Source organism: Corapipo altera, unplaced genomic scaffold (genome assembly GCF_003945725.1).
Source record: "Corapipo altera isolate COAL_440 unplaced genomic scaffold, ASM394572v1 RXGC01000072.1, whole genome shotgun sequence".
NCBI classification, from domain to species: Eukaryota; Metazoa; Chordata; class Aves; order Passeriformes; family Pipridae; genus Corapipo; species Corapipo altera.
In genome coordinates, this window is record NW_020884943.1 from 2912732 (window position 1) to 2936854 (window position 24123).

The 24123-nt window shown below is 37.3% G+C and overlaps 1 protein-coding gene across 1 annotated transcript in view; it reads right to left on the bottom strand.

Annotated features, from left to right (window-relative positions):
- PRMT3 (protein arginine methyltransferase 3) overlaps positions 1 to 24123 on the bottom strand; it is a 60208-nt gene that overhangs the window by 31151 nt on the left and 4934 nt on the right. The window contains exons 5-10 of the mRNA XM_027662208.1: positions 23410 to 23563; positions 20062 to 20203; positions 16972 to 17037; positions 11681 to 11802; positions 8237 to 8336; positions 279 to 357 (exon numbers count right to left, since the gene is read on the bottom strand). Coding sequence (XP_027518009.1) covers positions 279 to 357; positions 8237 to 8336; positions 11681 to 11802; positions 16972 to 17037; positions 20062 to 20203; positions 23410 to 23563 — 663 coding nt within the window. The remainder of the gene's footprint in view (positions 1 to 278; positions 358 to 8236; positions 8337 to 11680; positions 11803 to 16971; positions 17038 to 20061; positions 20204 to 23409; positions 23564 to 24123) is intronic.

Below are 24123 nucleotides of genomic sequence, written 5' to 3' on the forward strand. Positions count from 1 at the left end.
CACACGTGTGGGAAGAATTTGGAAGGAAAAATTTAGACTGCAGTTAAGAACAAATAAGCCTGTCTATTCTTAAAAATACCATTAACTTGAGACCTTGATACCCCATCTATTATTCTTCTATTACCCATACCGTAAATTAATGCCTTGAAGCTCATATTAATGAAAACATTTTTCATTGAGACTGGCAACTTTCTCATCCATGCATAGCTTACTCTAAGGCTCTGAGTTCATTTAGCTTCTCCCCAGAGCTAAATTTATTAAAAGAATTGAGCACCAACCTGAGCCTCCCTCTGTCAGGTACTTGTCCTTTGCATAGATGACAGAATCCAGCATTGACTCAAAGAGAAGGAAATAACCCTGTTTATAGAAGAAGGGAAAGAATTTAGAAATCATTATACTTCCTATGTAGCCTATTTAATGATTCTACAGATAGATTTTATCAGCACATTTTAAGAACTTTATATGCCCATTTGTCTCAAGAAGAACCAGCACCTGGTGAGTTTCTCAACAGCAGCGTTGTCACTTCAAACTTCAGTTATATAAAGTATCATACCTGTAGTTTGGGATTAATTAGAGATGTAGCACACACTAAATTAATAAACTATAGACAATACATATCCAATCTACACCAATATTTACTGGAGAAGAGTCCTACAACATCAAAAGAAATCAAATTCAACTCCAACCAAGTGAAAAGCTGCATGTATTGATTTTTTAGTAATAACTGGGAGGTTCAAAAAAAAAAAAAATCCCTTTTAGTAACACTAAAACTTATTGTCAGACAAACACCAAATGCATCTTTGCTACTTCATATTTGCAACCTTGTGGTGCCCTGTATCACCCTGGGCAATGCTCACTAAGGCAGGTGGAAATAAATTGTGTACCAAAGACATTGGTTCTCTGGGTGTTTGACATCATTTAGCAGCATCTGGACTTACAAAAATTTCCAGGATAAAAATGGTTAGAACTAGATTTGCACAGGTTTTTTTTGTGTTGGGATTAATTTTCTGGCAGGTTAATCATACTGCTACTGGTGTTTAGAATAACTCATTGTAAGCTTGAGTGAGTCATTTTCTGAAACAGAAAAACATTCCTTAAACATTTGAGACATTAAAAAACCCACATGGCAGTATTAAGTAAAATTAGCATTTTATAGAAAATATCCCATTTCTCAACTACTTTTAAATAAACTGCAGATTTATGAGATATACAGCCCTTTGTTTCCCAACAGATTTACTGATTTTATACCCTTCCTGTCTTCCAAGTTTGACTATGATCCTTATTCTTAACTCAGTACTGTAAACATATTTCACCTACATCCTTACAACATCAAATCAATTAAGACAAATACCAACACAGGTTTTGAATTTTCACTTAACATCCTAATTCTCATTTTGCTTAAAACACAGATTAGCCATATGGCTTGATCAGGAAAGAACAAAATGGACAACTCAAGTCCAGATTTTAGACCTGCAGTCCTACAAGCCCAATCAGCAGTAACCTAACAAAGGAAAGCTAAGAAATTGCACCAGGGAATTTCGGATTGGATATTAGGGAAAATTTCTCCACTGAAAGGATTGTTAAGCACTGGAACAGGCTGCCCAGGGCAGTGGTGGAGTCACCATCCCTGGAGGTATTTAAAAGACAAGTAGATGTGGCACCTGGGGACATGGTTAGTGATGGGTTTGGCAGTGCCAAGTTAATGGTTGGAGACTCAATGATCTCAGAGATCTTTTCCAACCTAAACAATTCTAAGATATTTTCCTTCATTTTTCCTACCCTCCCATATTTGTGTAGTAATTTTTTTGAATTTATCTTTTATTTTTGAAGTCATCATCACACACTGCTGAAGACAGACAGCACTTCATGAAACTGCACTGCTAAGACCACCAAATTTACTTCAAGTTTGTGCCACCTTGGATGTTAATTTTGCCTAAGACTCTTAGAACAAAAAATGCTGCAAGTTTAGAATTGTACATAAATATCACTACCTGCAGCCTTCAGGATCAAAAACAAAACTGGAAAACCCAGAAACTTGACATATTTGTATTCAACAAGAATATAGTGTGAAAATAATGGCCGTGTCCTCTTCTCGAACCATTTCTTGTGGTAACAGGGCAGAGCTCCACTGGAAGCTTTTCTTCCAAATGTTCTTCCACTGTACTGCCCAACTTCTGTAAGTCCTTAGAATAAGTCTCAGAACGAAGACTATTGCATTGTGAGTAAGAGGATTGTTAGTAAGCTTTGCTGAACAGCTGAAAAGGTCAGGAGCTTACCCTGCACCAGGCAGAGATTATTTGATACCTACAGCAAGCCAAAAGCACAGAATTGGAACCACAGTTTTTATAGTATTACTCTTACAGTTTTAAAAATAAAATATGTTTAGATAGGAAGAATTATTTTTAGATGCCTTTAACTGAAAATTAGTTGTTTTCACTGTATTTTAAGTGTAACCTCTAGGACATACATTAAGACTAGTTAACAGCAAGAGTCAGTCACATTTTTATGGATCAGCTCTTCACTTCCTCCTTTCTGCCCATCACCTATGTCCGCCAAGCAAGAGCAAGAAGCACAGCTGGTAGACACCCCTCCTCATGAGAAACACAGAGAAATTCTCATCATCCTTTCCCTGACCTTTCCACCCTGGCACTGTTGGTTCTCCCCCAACTCCCAGTTCTATCGTCCCCTGAACTCATTACAGCCTTCCTGCAAGTTACATAAACCATCAACAGTACTGAATCAAGTCATTTATTACTTATCCCAAAGCACTGTGCTCAGTGTGCTGTGCTCCTCCATAGTGTAATCTGGAACGTAATTTCACAGGCTGCTGCCCCACCTGTAGGGGTGCTCCTGGAAAACGAATTATACCTGATGTCCTTTCCCTGTGATGCTGTGGGGGCACTACTGCTGCCACCCCAATAATGCTCAGGGGTTTGCTTTTTCTTAAGCATGTATTAATATTCTCAAAATTAATTACTGCAAAGAGATCTCCAGGATACAAATCTGTGAGCTGCAAATTATTAGTATGATTTTGATAGTGGCTAAACTAAGGCACATAAAAGGTGACACTTTCTCTGTTAAGACAAGCTGAATACACAGAACATCTTAAATGTTATGCTGTCATAATGTGCATTTTCTACTAAAAAGCTGGTCATTTCCTTCTCAAAGTGAACATAAAGTTCCTTATTTTTTATAATTTGCAAAGCTGAAATGAAATGTCCTCCAGATAACAACAAACCCCCATATAAACAGATCTGGACAGGAACAGAAACACACAGCACCGTGGAGTAACCCCTGCCCTAACTCATGTCTGCCCAAGACACCCATCAAAAATGCTTGAGCCCACTAGCATATCTGAATCCAGAGGAATGTATTGCTACATTTCTTATATATCCTTTGTATCTGTATTGTGTGTTCATAACAGAATTATAAAAGGCTCACAAAGCTTTGATGCCTTAATATCCTGCATTGTTAAATTTTTCTCTATGATTCAACTACACCACAGCATTCTTGTATTTATTTTCAATTTAATTCAAAGTTCCATAAAAATATTTTGCCAATGGATCGAAACATAAGTATGGCAAGTTTTGTAACTTTAGTGCTTCAGTATTCATCATGATAATCTTTGTGGAGAAAAAGAAATTAAGCTCTTTAAAAGTATCAAATAGTGCCATTACCATGTTTACAACAGCAAGAATTAGCAGAATTTTTGGTACAGCAGAACAAAACATGTAAAGATAGAATTGCAAAGAAATATTTAGCTACTTGAAATAAGGGTTGTGTCTCCCCTCTGCCTTCTATCAAAGATGCATTTTATTATTTTCTGTAACATTACTGAACCTGGTCTGGTTCTCCAGATTCAGTAAGGTTTAATACTAAATATTTAATGAGATGAAAGGCCAAAACACTGGCCCAGAGAGTGGATTTTATATTTTTTAATCCCTAGTGGTAGAAAAAAGTGCATTATTTTCTTAAGAAAAGCTCAATTCTCACATATAGTTATAAATTATAACTGTTACATAAATAGAGCACTTGTATTAATGCACCTCCAAATATTAAAACAATAGAAAATATTAAGATTACAGAATGACTAGTAACTATTAAAAAAGTGCCATCACTGTGTATCTCATAGAAATAGGGGAAAGAAGGAAGGAGAGAAAAGATGTTTTCCAGCATTTCAGACATGCTCACTTCCTAGTCCTTTCCCCTAGATCCTGATATCCTCAACCCATCATATCATTTCAAAATTATCGGAAAAAAAATACAAAAAGAAGAAAAGAAACAAGGAAAAAATATTAGCTATCTGACCAGAGATATGATTAAAAGACAAGAGTACTGGATTGTATCCTCAGTTTATTTTAATCTGACAGTCCACCTCTTTCTCAGTTTTTCCTTGTACAAAACTCTGCTGCATATTCAGTACCATAAAGCAGTGCATAAAAAAAAAATTTATGAGAACACACTGTACACTAACATCGTATTTGAGACAACCATCTCAGACAATTGTCTCTCACAATAAAACCTCTTTAAAAACAAGAAATGCAGATATTTTTCAGGTGAATAACTCTTGCAACCTTTAGTTCTGTAGTATTAGCTAGAGAAAGGAAGTAAAAGCATACTGACAGTAAAAAAAAAAAAATCTGCACACAGATGCAGCTGTGTAGGAACATTCTAGAAAAGCATTACATACATTTTGTTTCTTTCTGCACTTGTCCTTTCAATAAGCAGCCCGTGAAGTTCACGATTTCCCTACCAAAATACATGAGCAATAACACAGTCACCTTTTTTTGTATGTTTGTAGCAAATATTTTCCTGTCCAGGTAATTCATGTAAGTTTACAGTTTGAGTAAGACATTTTTTGGTAGGTGACCTATGGTATACGCAGACAAGCAACAAAATGTTAAAGACTGGTACCTGTAGTCACTAACAATAAAATTCGTAGTTTCACAAATTATGGCTTTTAAAGGTTTCACACTGAGCCAGGCAGGATGGTGTATCAGAAGCTTGAAGTCCTGATACAGAGTATCGAAGAATTTTGGTCAGGGAAACTTCTACAAAAACAATGCCAGCAGGGAGATCTTACCTAAAATTCACCCATCCTTACATTCAAATAACCTTTCTCTACAAGTTGAAGGCCTTTCTCCTCACAGACCCAGTTTGGTTGTGGAACACGCTGTGACTTGGCCACTCTTTCTTAAGACAATGTGGTTTATTGGGTGAAGTGGTCCTCCAGTCCACCTGCTCTCCCCCCTGTGCTCCTGGTCCACAGCACACGAGAATCCCTTGTGTCAGGTTGCACACTGCACCAAGGTTTTGCTGAAAACAATATACAGCTGTCTTTGGAATGGAAAAGTCTAAATGGATGATCCAGAGGTCTTCAGAAGTCCGACAGGCCCTCAGTGTTCAGCAATTTGCCTTTTTGGACACCAAGAGAACAGCTCACAGCTCATCACACCTCCCACTGTGCTTTTCTGTGCTTTACACACCGGTTTTAGTTGAACACAAATCACAGAGATGTCCTGCTCATGGTCTGATTTTAACATTGTCAAACACATGTACTTCGGATGTCACAAACTGCATTTAGTACATTAAAATCAGGATCACTTCTAATTTCTTTCACAGCCTTAAATAAAACCACTAAAGAGACAGTTGCTCATCACTCAGCCTCTAAACTTGGCACATGACAAAACCATATCCAGGTGAATTTAAAATGGGAAAATATTTCTTGGAAGATGGCAAGTATACATTTGAAATATAAATTTCTACATATACACACATGCACTCACACCTCCCTGTCCATTGTATAATATTTAAGATGCTTCTCTCACTTTTCCATAGTTTAAGGGAATAAATTTAAAAATGAAAGAGAAGAATAGCAAGCATTTGTGAGTCATAGGTCACTTCTGCAATTAAGAGAATAATCATCAGAAACTATTACACTGGAGATGCTCATAATGCAATGCTGCATCTTTTACAAGACACTGTGACATCTTTCTCAGAAAGCCTAATCTAAAAACCATCCTGGGAGAATGTAGTATTTTTCTTCTCTGTCGCCTCATGCCTTTTTTTTTTTCTGATTTCACATTTTCCGATGCTCCAGACACAGCTCTAAAAAAGAGTGTACTGTTCTGCACCAAGCAAAACAAAGCTATGGCTCCACAAAAGGGTTTGATGTTTACTAATCTAAAAGCAGTTTGTTTCCTAAACAGAACAGCAACTTTTCATATTTCTGTTACAAAGAAAAACAACTGTTCCCATGAGAATTTTCCTGCCAGTCCATACAGATTCTCTCTACATAAAGAGCCGAAAACTGACACATACTGAACTCCTTTTTCCTCTCATGCTTCAACACTTCCCACATTTTCAAGCACTTATATTCACATATTAACAACAGATTTCACAAGGGGGAAGGAAATGAAAAAACAAATTCACACAAGGAAGCCAGACAAAGAGAAATCTTCATCTGCATCTCAGCAACATAATGTTCCTTTCTGAACAGTGTTGGAACAGTGTGTACACTGTCCAGCTATCAATCTTACTTCCACAGCATTGTCCTCTTTATCTCTGTATTGCAGCAACCTATAAAAATCTTAACATTCCTAAATATTTAGAATGCCTAATTTAGTGAAATGCACATGGTTATGTAATTATGACATTAAAAGATAAATCAGCACACAAATGAAAAACATGGAACATTCAATACTTCATTTCCTACAAGAGACGGTTTTTGAAATCCTTTACTTCACCTTAGAGGCACTGATTTACAACATGACTTCTGCTCCAGTTCCTTTTAAAACCAAATCTTGGGCTCTAGAATGAGAGATGTGATTTTTGGAACATTAATCTTTGTGCACGCATTAGGCAACTGATCAAAGGTTTCTCTGAAAGAACTGTAATTACATTTCTACTGAAGGCACTATACTGTCAGAAATCACCAACCATAATGTGCTATTTTTAAACCACTAGTTTAAGTCAGTGGCTTAAACCTTCCCTGAAACTAGTGACCTCAACAATAAACTAAGCTCATGTTTCAAATATACATTACAGCAGTGGAGGAAAAACTACAGATTTCCAGCTCATTGAAATAAGAAAAAAAAGGAAAAAAACCACAGAAAAGGTAAAACAATTTATTTTCACCTTTTCCTGGAAACATACAGATAGATACATATGGATCCATAGTGAATACTTGACCTCTCTCCCAAAGGCCCTTGTATGTAGTACAATGGCCACAGTTTGTAAAAAAACAAAACTCACCAAAGAAACAAGCAACTTTGAATGTAAGTTTTTGTTATTGATCTTAAATTTGAACCAGAAAAGAATCTTTAAGTCCCAACAGCTGGAATCAGCATGAAGAAAACCTGTATTTTGAAGTGCTTTTTGAAGGTCCACAAAGCACTTCAAAGTGCTTTGAGGAGACTGAATAGCAGAAGTTCACAAAAACCCAGTTACAAGAGATGTTTCCTACCATGGTTTTGATAGTGAACAGGCATTCAGTCACTATGAAGTTAGCCTGACACTGGGTCTTGTAACACAGATTTCACTGTTAGGATTAATGGCAGGTAGCAAGCACAAGGTGTGTAACAACTACCAGCCAGTCCATGAAAGAAAGGGAACAGGACAACAGCTGAAATCCAGTGGATTCCAGGAGATGGTTCATTTAGACACTGCCTTTCCTGCTGTCCACCATATTTATTTTGTACTTTTAAAATCAGTAACTTTATTGTTACACTAAAAAAAATGGCAGTGAATAGTAACACTGTTTTCAAGCTCTGCCTGTATTTGCAGATTTCCAGAGTAAGCACCTCACCTCCTTATTGCCTTTACCTCGCAGTCAGGATAGTCCTCAGCTGAATTTGCAGATTAAAGGTATTTTACTCATCAGAATGACCCAGCTAGATGACCAATACAATATTTCTCCATTACTTTCACCTGAGCAGTGATTGAGGAATGGAATGCTTTAGAGATATGCAAATCAACTACATAACAGAAACTTACTGCTGCACCCAAAGCAGCTCAACTGTACTTAAGAGAACCTGGACTTTAAAGAGCTTGAACAAGAGAGATCAGGAATTGTATCCAAATACCACATAATTAGGACTGCCATCCCATCTCTCACATTGTCAAAGACACTGCTGGAAGCATGATAGATGTTTTGGTTAAAAAAAATAACATCACTTAAAGAAAACATTTTTCTTGCAAATAACTACACCTTGAAAAGAATATTCATGCACCTTACCATCCATTCAGATATAATTACATCCACTTTTTCCAAAGGCAGATCTACTTCTTCGATTCTTCCTTTGACTAATGTAATAATACTTTCAAGTTTATTTAATCTGCAAGTCAAAACATAAACAAATTAGTTTCTATTTCTGATTTATGCTGTCAAGAGAGATATACTGACATCTATATTTCACATTCCCCTCTCCCGCCTCGAGCTTCTTCTTTTAACTAATCTAGAAAGCAGTAGAACATAATATTTCTCAGTTTTATTTCAGAGGGAATATTTCCAAGCAGCTAAAAATGGCAGCAGATTAAGTGCCAGGCAAAGATGGCAGACTGTAGATCTGTATATACCTCCAACATGCCATGCATGCAAATGTGTAAGCTTCAGAAATCAGGAAAATAGAGAAGGGGACAATTTAGAAATGATGGTCCTCTCTATTTAAGAGCTGCTTGTTCCCCTTTCTCTTTGACCTCTAGAAAATCTACAGCAATCAGAGCTACTCACCACACTAGGATAGCAATGGAAATTAGCTTCCTCACAAAGCTGTTTTGCACGACTTGGTTTTTTATTTAACCAAACCAGCTGCAAAGTCACTGAGAACAAACACTCCCTCTAGATCAGTATTACACCTATTCCACAATAAAGGCATCCTCCCCACTGTGATTTTGGGCAAAAGCATCTGCAGTGTTCAGTACCTGCAGGAATCAGGTGTTACCTCACATGCATGTAATGGTATAACCATCCTGCACAGGGAAAAAGGTTCTGGGAGAGGACTATGGGTTTTGAAACAATAACTCACGACACTGGAATTACTGAGTATGTAAATGCTTGAAATCTACTATTTTTCTTCTTGGCAAACCATATTATACCCTTTCTTGCACACACCTTTATTACAAAGCTTATTTCTGCTCTTAGAGTGGGCAGAAAAGTCTTCTCATCACAGAAATTTATCTCCCACTGCAGTTCTTATCTCTGCCCCTTCCCTCCCTATCCTGATATCTTACTCTTACATTCTGTCCGGTTTTCAATGCAGATCAGTAATCACATTAAAAATTCAATCTCAAAGACAATGGGAGAACGATCAGAATGAAGGGAGGGAAAGGAGAAGGTCAAAGGGCTACTTGAACACGTGGGTTGTTGCAAAGATCAATTAAATACTCTGCACAAGACAGCCTTCTGTTAGAAGAGTAGCAGTGCATCACTAATACCATATTTAATGCCATAAACAGAAGTAAAATCAGAAGTTCAAAGTGAAAAATAAAATGTTTAAGAGCTACCACCCACAACAATAATTTAAGAAAGATAAAAAGAGATCTAAGGATAACTTCCTAAACGACCACAAACAAGGACACGATTTAAACAAAAGAGAAGAAAAAGATTAATTCATTACATACTTACTTTCAATTATAATGTTTAAAAAATCCTCAAACCAACCAATGTAGTTTACACATTGTATGAAAAACTGCTGAGATGCTATTCAGGCAGTATACTTCAACTTTCTATTCTATCATAGCAGTGATAGATGACAAAAATCAAGTCATCCACTGCACTAGAAATTTTACAGACACTATTCATAGCAAGAAAAGGCAATCACTTAGTTAAAAGGCAGTTTAAGGCTGGTCAGGCTACTTATTCCAGTTTACTTACACACATGGGTTGCACTGTTTCCAGTAATTAGCATGCTACAAATTAACCTGAGTTCTGGGAGGGACAAAAGCTCTCAAGCACATACTTGAATCACAAGTGGAAGAACACTGCAATAGTAATTTTTAAGCTACACAAAGTTGTTTAGTATTCCAATAAATATTTGTTACTCCAGTGCAAGTTTGTCAGCTTTATTCCCTTAGGAAAAGTAGGTTTAACCAGACAAACATAAATTGTTTTGATGCAAACTGGAGACTTTAACGTGAACAGAACTCTTTATAGCAGAAGGCACCTATAAATGTGCAGCCTCACTGATGACTTGCTGTGCACTTCAAGTGGCAATGCATCACTCTTAAGAGTATAAGAGTTTTGATTCATTGTTTTTCTTAAAGGCCTGCCCTTCTCCTCACCACAGGTAATACATTTTGACTGGTACTTCTATTCTCCCCCAAATATAAACAACATTCAAAGGACTTGGAGCATCCCTTGAAAGATACGAACAATCCTAAATTTGTAATCTAGTACATTAGAAATAAAAACCTTTTTCACATTTGTAACCATTTTGAAGATGTCAAGGACTCCTGGGAAAAATTCTCTTTAAGGAATTCTCTTTTCATGCTAGAAAAACATTTCAGTCAAAGACGGACTTACATGCTTAACATGGTACTTTCCCCAAACGGACATTTAATTAATAGAATCACTTTACAGCATCCAAGTGAGCAGTGCTGCACCACCAATGTGTGAAGTGGTACCTAACAAATTCAGCCTAGACAATGTTACTTCTGTACAACTCAAGCTTGTATTAAAAAAACCCCGTCACTCCCAAATTCTTCAGCATCTACCTGGACTTTCTTTTTCACAGTTGCTTGTACAAAATCAACCTAAACGAAAAAACCTACACGCCTTAGCTATCAACAGCACACATCTACGCCTACATTTCTCCTACCTCATGCTAGGAAACCCTTCTTAAGTCTTCAGATGTCACTGTTTCATTTCTATATATGCTCACAATCTTCCTTAATATCCTCCACAGGTAAATTAGTGACATGTGGAGCAGATAAATGAACCATGAGATGGGCGGAAAGCTGTCTGTACTATGAAGTTCAAGAGGTGAGAGGAAGAGTACAAATCCTAACTGATAGCCAGGTACCAGAGGTGTCCCTCAGGGTTCAGTGTTAGTTCTGATACTAATTAACACTAATTAATGTAGTAACATAATGGGGCAGAATGCACCCCTACCTAGTCTGTGGATAATGCTGAATTAGGGACGAGTAGCTAATTAGGGACGAGTAGGGTAGGGCTCTTATTTTCTATAACACAGACAAATTGTAGAAATTCTAGAAATTTAAAATTCCTATACAGAAACAGAAAGTTAAACAACTATACATACACACAGACTTGAACAACTTTCACTGAGTTTATCTAAATATGAACTTTCTTTTAACCCCAAGTAGTGTAGCCAGGTAAAGTTTCTCACACCTTCTTGGTCTCCAGTGTTGTCTAAAAACTTAGTTTTATCAGTAGCAACATTTAAAATGTAAGAATGGCAAATGGACAGGCAGTATTCAGTTGGAGCCTGTGCAGTCAAGCAGCACTGGCCCCATGGTACCATTAGGAAGAAGGTCTGTTTTAATTACCCCTACCAAGGGGGCAAACAACTTTATAAAACACCAAAATCTGTGCTATTTCTTTGGGCAAAGAAGGGCTTCAATAAAACACACACTGTGATAGGTGATCATTAACTAGCAAAAGCATTTTAATAACATTTTACAGTAACATTTACCCTACTTTTCTTGGAACTTTTCCTACCTAATGATGTCCATGGCCTGATAGATGATTTCAGATTGGTCAACTCCAATCACTTTCTTCGCGCCTGCTTTCGCAGCAAACATGGAGAGTATTCCAGTTCCACAGCCAACATCCAAAACCACCTGAAGGTCATAAAATAGAAGTAAAATCATCTTATTTTCCTTGCTACGATTTTTCCACACTTATTTCCATGTCAGTGAGAAAACATATTCCAACAGAAGGAACAAATGGTAGCATCAAGTTTTACTGTCACATGCAGAGATACTTAAGTCAAACCGCAGTTCTAAATCCACACCCTCTACCACCTTTTCCAGACTGAGAATTGAAGCAGATGAGCTGCAGATTAACAACCACAAGCAATTATTTGGGCAACTAACATGTTACATGAAGAGGAGAAAAAGGAATCACTAAAAATTGAACTTAGCACTGGTACTAAAAAAACATGTTCTAACTGCGGTTTTCATTAAGAGTCTATTCAGAAGCTTTATTTAGGAATTCTCTGCCAGAAATGGCCACAGTGCCCCAAAACAGCTATGGTTCAAGATGACACATTTCAAAATGGTCACTGGCACAGTTTTAACACCTGGAAATATCTTCTGTCTAGCACTGTTTATAATCAAAATAAGACCAAAAAAATCCAGTAAGATTTCATGAAAGAAGAGTAAACTTCATCACCACAACTGAAAAAGTACACTCAGCTCAGCAACAAGATTCATGAAAATGCCTGGGGTTTGGTATATCACATATTAGCTACCATAGGAAGACTGAAAAGACTGAAAAAAAATGCAAAGCAACTAACAAAAGAGTACCAAATTTATTACTAAGTAGAGATGAGCTGCCTGCAACGTTAAACCTCATAAAGAGAGATTTTACCAAGCAGCCTTGTTCAGGTCTTGCTATCAGAATAGTGTATTTCTTCTACCTGCTGCAAACTTTTCAACACTTAAAAACTGATGAATGTGTTACAGTAGATTTTTAAGCTGGGTTTCAGGTTTGATGTTTTCACAGAATCGCTGAAGCTGAAAGGCACCTCTGGAGGTGATGATGGTGCATTTTACTGCATTGATCAGATCATCAGAGGTCTCATTGTTAAAATTCTACTTAATATAGCTAAGCTTTACTAATGGTGTTAAAAAACTCTCAGCACTAACCCCAAAACTTTCTGAAGTCTGAAAATCAAAACAAGTTTCCTAAACACTACGTATAGGCACTCCTACCATGTATAGCATTTAAGCATTAACAGAACCAGAACTGTAAAGAGAGACTTCCTTTCCCATATATGAGACTCTAACATGAGAGTAAGTACAACTTCCTCAACACTTTTAAGTCAACCAGAACACTGAGTTAGAATTATTAGTCATAGCAACAATTTATTAGAAAGGAAAATTTCTTTCACCATCTCTCCTCTTCAGAGCATCCAGTGCTGTGAAACTTCTCTTCACAGCTTTCATGATATGAATTTTTTTTCCAGAGAAGGCATCAATTTCCTCAAGAATCAATCCCCCCTTTGAGCATTATAACCCCATTTTACAAAATATTTCAAGGCAATAATGCATCCTACTGAAACATTTTTCAGCTCATGAGCTACTGAGCCTTCTTGCTTCAGCACAACAAAGCTTTGCATGTGCACTTCTACATTTCACCTGCAAACAGCATCCAAGTAAACACTGGAATGCTCTGCACCTTAGGTCTGCCTGCCTTCTCTTGTCTACAATCCTATACATGGATACAGAACAATGATCCTGATGCTGGCATGAATAAAACCAGCTGTTTATCCATAGCAGTACAGCATAAGTGAGCTTCTGCTGTGGTGTTCTGGGAAGCAATGACTGAAGAACTGACTGCCACCTGTCTTGGTAGAGTGACCTACTACCTGGAATCACACTAAAAAATGTTAGTGTGATGAATTTTTTACAGCCCCTTCTCTAGAGGTTGGCCAGGGAAGTTGTTGATAGTGTTATTTGTTCCACTTGCAACTCTTTGCAGCTACGTTTCACAAGGAGTCAACTCTATAGCCCTCAAGTTACATATGAATGTGTTATGGCTACAGAATTCCTTAGGCTGAATCTGCTGGAGACAGGAATAGAAAATAAAAATCAATATTCTTGCAGCTGCTGAAACCTCACACCCCCCCAACATCACCTATTTTAACACTCTACCCATGGTAGTTAACAAAATCACTGAGCCATGAAAGCTGGAAGTCACAGCCAAAATTAAACCCCTGTGAAAGAATGATCTTGATGTACAGTTGCATGGAAGAGAGCAATCACCACAAATTGGAAAAAAATCAAAACAGACACCACTTTGGACATTTGCCCTGGTCACTTAAAAATGCAGATGGAACTCATCTAGCCTTAGGCAGGGGATGGGGGTGAAGAAAAAGGCACCAGAGAGAAAGTATACAAGCTGGAATACATCTGAGGAACAGAAAGACAAGCAGAATGATCACCAATTAGCCTAAGGACAAGGGTCTACAGCTCCCATATTCTTGTGGTGATCACATATGGCCTCTCACCAAAGACCTGGAGCAGCTGGACTGGTGATTTGACTATACAATAATACACTGCAGCACCACATCCTTCTCTGCAGTGTAATCACAAGTGGTATTCTACTTTAAATAACAGAAAAAATTACTTCTAATTCAGAAAAACAGGAGGCCAGGTGATTTGGCCAATTAAATCAATTCCATCAATGAACTCGTAGTAGGAACAATGTTTTAAAAATCTCATTTATTCCCCGAATATGGCATCGATCTTGCCTCAGACTTCTATTCTACCACAAAAACTAAGCATGGCAACAGTGCTTTACTAAGCTAATTTTTCTACCCAAAAATACTCTCACCGTAAAATGGGCCACATTTCCTTTTACTGAGTACCTTAACTACTCCTGCTACGTAATCTAAATTGTCCTATTCTCATCTCAAATACATTTGACAGGTTGAAAATAAAGGCAGCAAGCAGGATTCATCCAAGTTTTAATAATTTATTTTGAAACCTGAGTTCTGAATAAAGTATGCCTAATAAACAAACCTAGATATTCTGTTCCAATCTGTCACCATGCAACCACACCTCTTTAGGATACAGCAGATTTGCATCAAAAGTGAGTACAACAAATTCAGCTCTTTGAACAAGCTCCTCCCAAACTACCTCACAAGTGTCCTTTTAGAAACAATAAAAAGCACCACCCTGTATTTTGCAGGGAGAAATATGATATGAGAGTTCTAGGAAATACAGTACCAGAATTTTACCCACTTTAAAAAAAAAACCTGTAAAGAAACTTTAAGGGAAAATAGCCTTTTTCTTTAAGTTGGAAGTTTCATTCATTAATATGGTTCTAAGAGCATTATATGATACATTAATTTAAGCAAAATATTTTCATATTTTCTTCAGCAGAAGTCTAGAACTCTGAAAAAAAAATCCCCTATGTTCTCCATAACTGTGTAGCATGTGAAAGCTACATCAATATTTGGTCAGACACAGAAGTCAAACAGGGCACTGGTCACATGGATGGGGGTTATTGGGAACTCAAAGCAGTTGAGAATCTGCCTTTCAATTCAATCTCAACACACAATGATGGGTTTGGATCCACTATGAATTTGAGGTAATCTTGATCAAAAAAACGTTGTAAAAACCATGTTCAGAAATCAGTTTGTAGATGTTGTGATAACTGAGAAGGTTTTCTTCAGAGAAGTTGAATGCTTTCACAGCTACAGAGTAAGCACACACATTCTCTCAGCTGTTTCATTTCTCAAATGTATCTACCTTGGGGGCTGAAGCAACATTGACTCTAACAGTTAATCCATGATTTGTTTTGAATGTTTCCAGTGTGTTCATACAGTAGAGGAGAAATACAACTAATTCAGAAAAATTACTGTTCCACATTTCATGTAATTTCGTATCAGTCTTGCCCTGTGAAAATCTGCAGTTATCAATTTCAGGGGCATCTGTGAAACTAAATTTCTCCCAGGAAAGTTTTCTTTCCTTTATTGATTTTTCTGCTTTGCTGTATGACCTGCCCACCTATGCAGTCACCCACATCATTTAAGTAGCTGGCAGTATAATTCTACAACACTTTCCCTTATTCTTTCATTGTAACTAAAGAGTTTAGAAATGTTTAACAGAAACAGGTTTGTGACATGAACTGAGACTAAAAAAGGAAGAAAACTATTTCCTAATTTTTTCTGCTGCAGTTTCCAACTGAAAACTGAAGTAAGATACAAAAAATAGCCACTATCAACCTTGAAACACCTCCTGCCAGGACAAAACTCTCTCTCTCACCTCTCCTACAAAGAAAGGCTGAGAGAATTGGGATTGTTCAGCCTGGAAAAGAGAAGGCTTAGGGATGTCCCAATTGCAGCCTTCCAGTACCTGAAGGGAGCCTACAAGAAAGATGGGGAGAGACTAGTTACAAGAGCATGTAGTGACAGGACAAGGGGGAATAGATTTAAACAGGAAGACAGTAGGTTTAGACTAGATATTAGGAAAAAATTCCACACTGTGAGGGTGGTGACGCCCTGGGACAGGTTTCCCACAGAAGCTGGGAAGTGTCCGAGGCCAGGCTGGATGGAGCTCTGAGCAAGCTGGTCTAGTGAAAGGTGTCCCTGCCCATGGCAGGGGGGTTGGAACTCAATGATATTTAAGGTCCCTTCCAACCCAAATCATTCCATGGCTCTATGAACTCAAAACACAGCAAAGTAATCAGCCAGCAGAAAGACAGGGGACAAGATGAGTATCATAACTGTACAGGGGTCACAACCACTGTAAGGTCATATCAATACAATCCTCCTCACTGCAAGTGAAACATCAGTTCCTCGTTCTAAGCCCTTTAATAACAGCCTACTCTGGAGACACTGAACAACACTAATTCAAAAATCAGTTACACATGAATTCTTTTCCAGTTCTAATAACACAGGGCTTCCAGGACGTTTTTATTGTATCAGGCATACATAGAAATTCACTTAATTCTGGTAAAGAGGCCCTCAGAGAGATTCCACCTAATACACTGGACAAGAAAGGCTCAGCTTCACCCCGCCGACATAATTAATGGGCATCCCAACGTGGCACACAGCACAGTGACAATAGCCATCACCACCGCTCTTATCAGCACTGTGCACCCTCCAGCAGCTGAATAGCTCTCCACCACCTAATAAAGCCACAGTACATTAAATCAAATCCTGTCACAGTGCCATTCTCCATTCTCAGAGCTACAAAGTAGCCAACCTGAAGGTTTTCTACCATTTGAGAAAAAATTAACCACAGAAATGACTGTATTTTCTGAGCTGTGTTACCTACCTTGTCCTTGAAGATATGTGGGTTTTGATAGATGAAGTCACGATAGCTTTCTGTACGTACTTTATCCTGTTATTTAAAAGCAAAAAGTGTTCATTTTTTTCACTTAGGTACAGTATGCCATTCAAAAATACTGAAAAACTTCTTTTTAACCTGACCTAAAGATGTTTTGTGTATACTGTACTTACAAGGGCTCTGCAATCATGACACTGGCCATGTAATATTACTTCAAAATTTACTGTCTTTGGAAATGAAGCCAATTGCCTCAGCTGGATGAAAAATAAGAAATTAGCTCATGGTTTCCTGACCTGCTGCATTTCATTTTGAGTGTTTCAAAGTTCTTAATACCTCTTCGTCACTTCCCAGAAACAGCAGAGTGGCAATACTGCACCAACTTTACATAACAACTTCCTCTATAATTTGAAACATTCAACTCACAAGCTCATAAAACATTTTGTATCATTTTATTCTCTGACTCTCCTGTGACACAATAGATTTCTTTAAAAAAAAAAAAAGTTATGCATCAAATTAAACTGTTCTATTTCTGAACAAACCGCAAATTTGCAAACCTAGCTAGCAAATAAAGCTGTACAGCCCATTCTATAAAAGTCAATATAGTAAATAAATTTGACTGTAATACAACAGGGTTGGATAAGCTGGAACGTTTTCAAGCATAGAATGAAACATTTATAGTATCCTAGTATATCAAAGGTAGCAATATGGCTCAGTTTACCAGCAAGATAATCTATTAAAACATTGATTGTCTTACCATCTATCAGCAGGTACACAAACTGACAGCCAAGTATAGGTTTTGGAATTGCTGTTGCAGTTCAAATGTTACAGTAAAGTAGAAAAAAATTTTCAGCAATTTTTTATCCAGTGCAAATAATGCTGAAGGATAAAATCCAAGTGCTTATATTAAATCTAATAATTTTATACTATGGTAAGGTAAGAATTTTTAGAAACAGCAGAGAAACAAAAGAAATTTTCTACAGTGAGAAGGAACAAAGTCTATTTTGATAGAAAATTAAGATCAAAACCAGTGACTGAGAACAAAGGCTTTGTCAATAAAAAATTTGGAGACAGAATTATTTTGAGGCTTGAAAATTCTAAAATCCAGTTTTAAATGCAGAGGTATTATCACACACAACCCAAAGAAATAGGGTTGATTTTAGAAAATTCCACTTTAAAATTATACATAAGTAATGAATAAAAGAAACTGTGATCCTTGAAAACCATATTGGTTTACTACGATGTTATACTCAGAGCACCTATTTTTAGAGCTTCACCTCTACTGCAGCATATCACAGGATTTTGCTGAAACAACCAAAAAAGTTTAAAAATAAATAATCAAAACTGGAATGTTCAGCATCAATTGAGAAAGCAGTCAGCTGGAAATCTTTCAGCCTTACATCCTGCCCACTCACACTGCCTCAGCACTGCCCCAACTGAATCAATACAATTCGAGCTGCTGCCTCCAGTCAGCCACTTCAGGTGTCTCTGTCCATCAATCCCGCTCTCTCACTCCACATTTCCATGTGATGCTTTTTTGTTTCGTTTATAAGTAAAACGGTAAGAACATTTATTAAGATGACAGTCAAGGAATTTTTGAGCAAAACGGTAGAGCAAGGAAAACACTTGCCACTTGGCCACTGTGAAGTAACAACATTCTTCCTCCCACCTCTGAAGTGTTTGCAGAAAAAAAAAAACAAACAACCCAAACTGAAACTTCATCCTACCACTACCAGGCATAAAGAAATAAAAGGTTTAAGACTGAGCAATGTCAGAAACAGATTTACAATTCAGACAGTAAAACTCCTTTCCTAAAAATTGCCATGTACCAAGTCACTACATTTATGTAAATAAGGTAAACATGAAAAGAAAAGAAAAAATCCAAGTGAATGCCTACCATATAGGAAAAATTTCAATGTACACACAATGAAAAATAATTGCTGTTGTATGCTTTGAAAACTCAAAAGTCTTCCTAAAAGCTTACTGAGAAACGTACCCTGAAATCAATAAAATACAACTTTGTACCAATCTCCTTGTGCAGAGATGTAGATTTATTATAAACTTTACTTGTCCTATAGCCTGTAACATCTCAAATGTCGGCTTTACACCACTGCAAAACCAAAAACCCATCATTTCTGTCTATCTTTCAAGACTTCAGTTATATTTCTATAGACTATGCATTTTGGAAAACATCCTTTTACTTCTGCAGCCATGTCTGTGCTTCTGTAAAATCCCCTCCCCTTAATATTAATCTCATGCTTATACTATTCTTACCATAGATTCACATGCAATTCTACATTGGGTCCACTAAATTATTTAGAAAGTTGAAAACTTCCTGTGCTAGCTGCAGGGACAAAGTGACTTCGCAACTCCGTATTCTACCTTTACATTAGACAGGAATTTTATTTAATTCTGGCTTAAAATTATAAAACTGTTTATAACTTTCATAACAAAGATATCTTCTCTGAAAGGAAGCATTAGAAGATTCTCATTTACATGTCAATTAGAAGCTATTGAGTTTTGTGTTTTTTATTTTAAAGTTAAAATAGGCTTGCCTTTGAAAAGTTTTATGCATTAATTTTATCTTTATCATATAAAAGGAGCACACTTGTTTTTTCAGCTGTTCAATGTCACGTTATAATACACTGAACCAAGCACAAGTACCAATTTCTGTTTACCTAGTGCAATAGGAAACCACAATATTTGAGAAATGGTCTTGCCTAACAAATTTCAATTGTTAGGAAAATTTAAAACTAAAGAAAAATATTCACTGTCTGTACTATGTTTTATCCTCTATCTTTTAAGCGTGCAGGAAAAAGCTGCTTTCAGCAAGGTCAGGCTGCGTTACTGTAATATCAAGCATATCTGTACATGATTTCATGTTCCTAATGCCTCCCGTAAACAGAATTTATACAAAGGAAGTAAAATTGGAAAAAGATCTCTCAGCCCAATTCTTGGAGAAAAAACTATCCTGGATAGAAAGGGTTAAAAATGCAGCTGCTCTGCAGTATATTTATGGGCACACAGCCATTTCCTTCTCTCTCCTCTTTAGTCCTACTAAGATGCAGGTGATTTTCTAACCTTTAGCATCTCTTCATGTATCCCATAATGCCCATAGGAGCTGAAGTAAACACCATCCTCATCCTCCTGAAGGTCTGCAATGGCGCTGGATGACGAGCTGCTCCTGACATCTGTGTTCATCACAAAATCCTGGGCAAATTGTCTGTAATCAATTTGAAATATACCCTTGAGATGTGTTTATGGGACCATGAAAGCGAGGGGGGGGGAGGGTGGGGGCAGAAAGGGCTTGGAAGAGGGAAGGAATCCAGGCTGCTCAGGGGTTTGCCAACAATGGGTCTGGTTTTAGGTGTGCACATCCTCCCTCTGCAGGCTCCTCGGGGCTGCTGCACCACTGCAATCCCTGCTTTCTGCTTACAGCGAGCAATTATTCACGGTGAAATCCTGAGATTTAGTTTCTATTTTTAAGGAAGGATTATCTATATTTTGCTCGCTGGCACCGAAGCCAGTACCACGGTGCTCGAGGTGTTTCAGGCTGTGCAGTGTAGATACGGACTCAATTGAAAGAGCACAAGAACTACAGTCCTCACAACACTTTGTGACTGGTGGGAGGCAGAAGGAAGTATTTTAAAACTGAGCATTTGGGTGAAAACAAAACAGAGCTTAACATTCAATTTGTTACTTTAATTTCATGCTGCTTATTTTTCCTCCTCCGTGGTCTTGCATTCCTAAAACACATGAGGAAAGGCTGAGATAATTGGGATTGTGCAGCCTGGAGAAAAGAAGGCTCCAAGGTGACCCTACTATAACTTTTCAGCACCTGAAGGGGCTACAAGAAATCTAGAGAGGGACTTTGAACAAGGACATGGAGCGACAGGACAAGGGGGAATGGCTTTAAGCTGAAAGACAGTAGACATAAATTGGATATTAGGAAGAAATTTTTGACCATGAGGGTGGTGAGGCCCTGGCACAGGTTGCCCAGAGAAGTTATAGCACTTCCACACCCTGGAAGTCTTCAAGGCCAGGCTGGATGGGGCCCTGAGCAACTATGGCAGGGGGGTTGGAAGTAGATGACCTTTAAGATCCCTTCTAACCCAAACCACTCCATGATTCTATGTTTCCTTAATCCTCAAAGCAATTTTCATTATAAAATACACAAATCAAGGGGTTTATAATGAAAACACAATTAGAAGCACACAAGCAAACAGCTCATACTACACCCCCAAGGAAGTGAAAAACCTCACATGCCAGACAATAGTCCTCCAAGGTCTACAGCCCAACAGCAACAAAACTTACACCCTAGACCACTTCAAAGCCACCAACACTTACCTTTAACAGTGATCATACTTTCTTAAATGGGAACTTGACATATAGAAGCTGTAGGTAACACCTCATTACCAGTACCAGCTTTATAGAACATCAAAACCAAAAAAACTATTTCACCCCTGGCATATCAAATACCTCTCTGCTCAAGTAGTTTGGATGGGGGAGAGAATATGGTAAGAGAAATTGTATTAAAATTTTGTCAGTATCAGCAACTTCCTATACTTGCCTATACAGGTCTGGATCTTATTTTTAATATTGCTCTTTGCCATGGCAGTTTGCATTTTCCTTACTTTTAGATGAATATCTAAATGATAAAAATTTAAACTTAAAGAAAACAGATTCCATGTCATACAATTAAGTACAATTAGCACTGTGTGAGATTTAAATTATTTTAAATTTAAAGTTCTTTAAAATGGATTCAGCCAATAGTTCCTCAGGCAGACAAATGCAACACAAACACCAAAGAAAGTCTAGAGACAGAGCTGCCCTCCAGTGTTTTTAATCAAGAAAAAAGGTAAGTAAAGACAAAAGCCATAACCTCTAAACAGGTGACAAGTTAAAAAATTCACCATATACAAGCCATGTTCTTATATCTGTAAGTTACATCTAATGCCAGAGGAGACCTGATTTATAGAACTGTTACCATCTTTATTTTGCACAGGTTTACCTGAAATGAAACATCTGTAGATGGTCTCTTTCCATGGAGGAACCTCCAGCATAAACCAGTAGCACTATGAGTTACAGCATATTAACTACTACAAAGCAACTGGTTCATCTGTCCATAATTTAAAACTGAGCTGCTTCAGCAGATCTACATCTGGTTACTTTTGCTGCCAGACAAAGGAAGAGGCTGCATTGCAAAGGAAAATTAAAAGGTTCCCTCTTACAGGAGCAGATAACTTGATACACTAACCTCAAAAAAAAAATAAAATCTATAACCCTGATTGACATTTAGAGCTCAAAAGAAATTGCTGCTGATGACCTGAAGTGTTTTTTTTTTTTTAATGAAAACGAATGGAATGAGAGTAGACAAGAAGACATAAAGAAAAAAAAGGCCAAGTTTTCAAAGCACAGTGCCAAATTTGTTTCATTCTTACTGTTTATGATCAATTAATGCATAATATACCCAGAGACACCAGAGGAGCACTGTGTGCTATGATGTACAATTTGCAAAAGGCAAACCCCGACTGAAGACAAACCTCTTTATTTTTGAAATAAATAATTGTTCACAGCTGAGAAGATCTAAATACATGAATTTATTTTGGTCTACTTAGTTACTTATAAGACCAAGTGTGTAATATCAAAATGTACAAGCCCTCAAATGTATTTTACAAAACAAGGCTTTTGCCAATTAACTTGAAGAACATGAATTATTTTTCCAAAGTCTCCTAAATACAACTTCAGTTCTTTGGTGCCCAATCAGTGTAATCTTGAAATGACATGTTTGTACAGGACTTAATCCTACATGTCCCATTTTATCCATGAGCATCATCAATCCATATTTTGCAGACCTCAAGATTTAGAAGTCAAGTGTACAGCTACAGGGATGTCCTGATTCCTGACTGTGATGAATTGAATATTTTCACTAACAGAACCCACATCTAAGACTGAAAAGTAGCTGAAAAAAGTTGATTTCTTAATTTCACTGAGAGTTTCTCCAAACTGTAAGTGGACTCTACCACTAACAATCATTGTTTGGAGTCACCTCTGACAACATTTGGAGTCCTGTATTAAATTTGTCTCTGCTCCACTGTGTACATCCTCCGTGTTTACATTCTTATGTAAAGGACAAACAGAAAAGCGTCTCAAAAACTAAGAGTAGTCTGAAGCAAAATACATGTTTCTGAGCCATGTGCTTGCTTAGCTTTCCCAAGCGTACTTTGATTTTTCAATCTGCGCAAGTTTTGTGCATTTTTTACTAACCCTCTAAAAGACATTTACTGACCCTCTACAACGCACAAGTCAAACCTGCAGTCCCAACACAAGTCAAGAGGTTACATTCTACAACATCTTTGAATTTCTATTGTCTTCTCACCTAAAACACACCAAATAAGAACATCCCAAAACTTCAGTTCAAACACTTACTTCATTTTCTGAAGATCCTCCTGTGCTCTAGCCAAGGCTGCTTCTGCGGCTCTTGCTCTGTGTTCTGCATGTTTTAACTGTTCAAGGAGCACTGTGGTATCATTTAAACCATTACAGGGCACAACGTTTGCAGGTTCACAAAGATCTTCTATATCTGATGAAATAAAGAGGGACAAAAACCCACCTACCAGTCATGTGCTGCTTCACAGCAAATCATTAACATAACATGCTATTTCTCTCTTTGGATGATTTGTAAAAGTGGGTTGTTTTACAAAAGACATGATTGAATTTAACAGGACTAACTGCAGAACACAATACTACTCAGAAAAAGTAAATATGCTAGAAGCATGTTTTAAGTTAATAAAGCAAATAAATCCAAAATTCAGGCTTCTTTAAATACCAGTGTTTGATTAACCACAGAAGAGACATTTAGAGTATAATTAAGTTAATTATAGTTCTATCCTGCTTTTTTCCAATTATGCTATTCTGAGGCTGAAAGTGCTGTTAACGGTAATGGTAAAGGGTAAGAAATTATATAAATTTAAAATGTCTTAGTAATTAGAGAGTAATTCTTAATTTTCAAACCAATTCCTTGGGCTTTTATAAAGCTTACAAACACACAAAACAGAAGAGTATAAACAGAGTGAATCTAGATCAAACACTGCTTTTCAACTACAACGCAGACTCAACACCAGGTCCCATTCACCTCTTGCT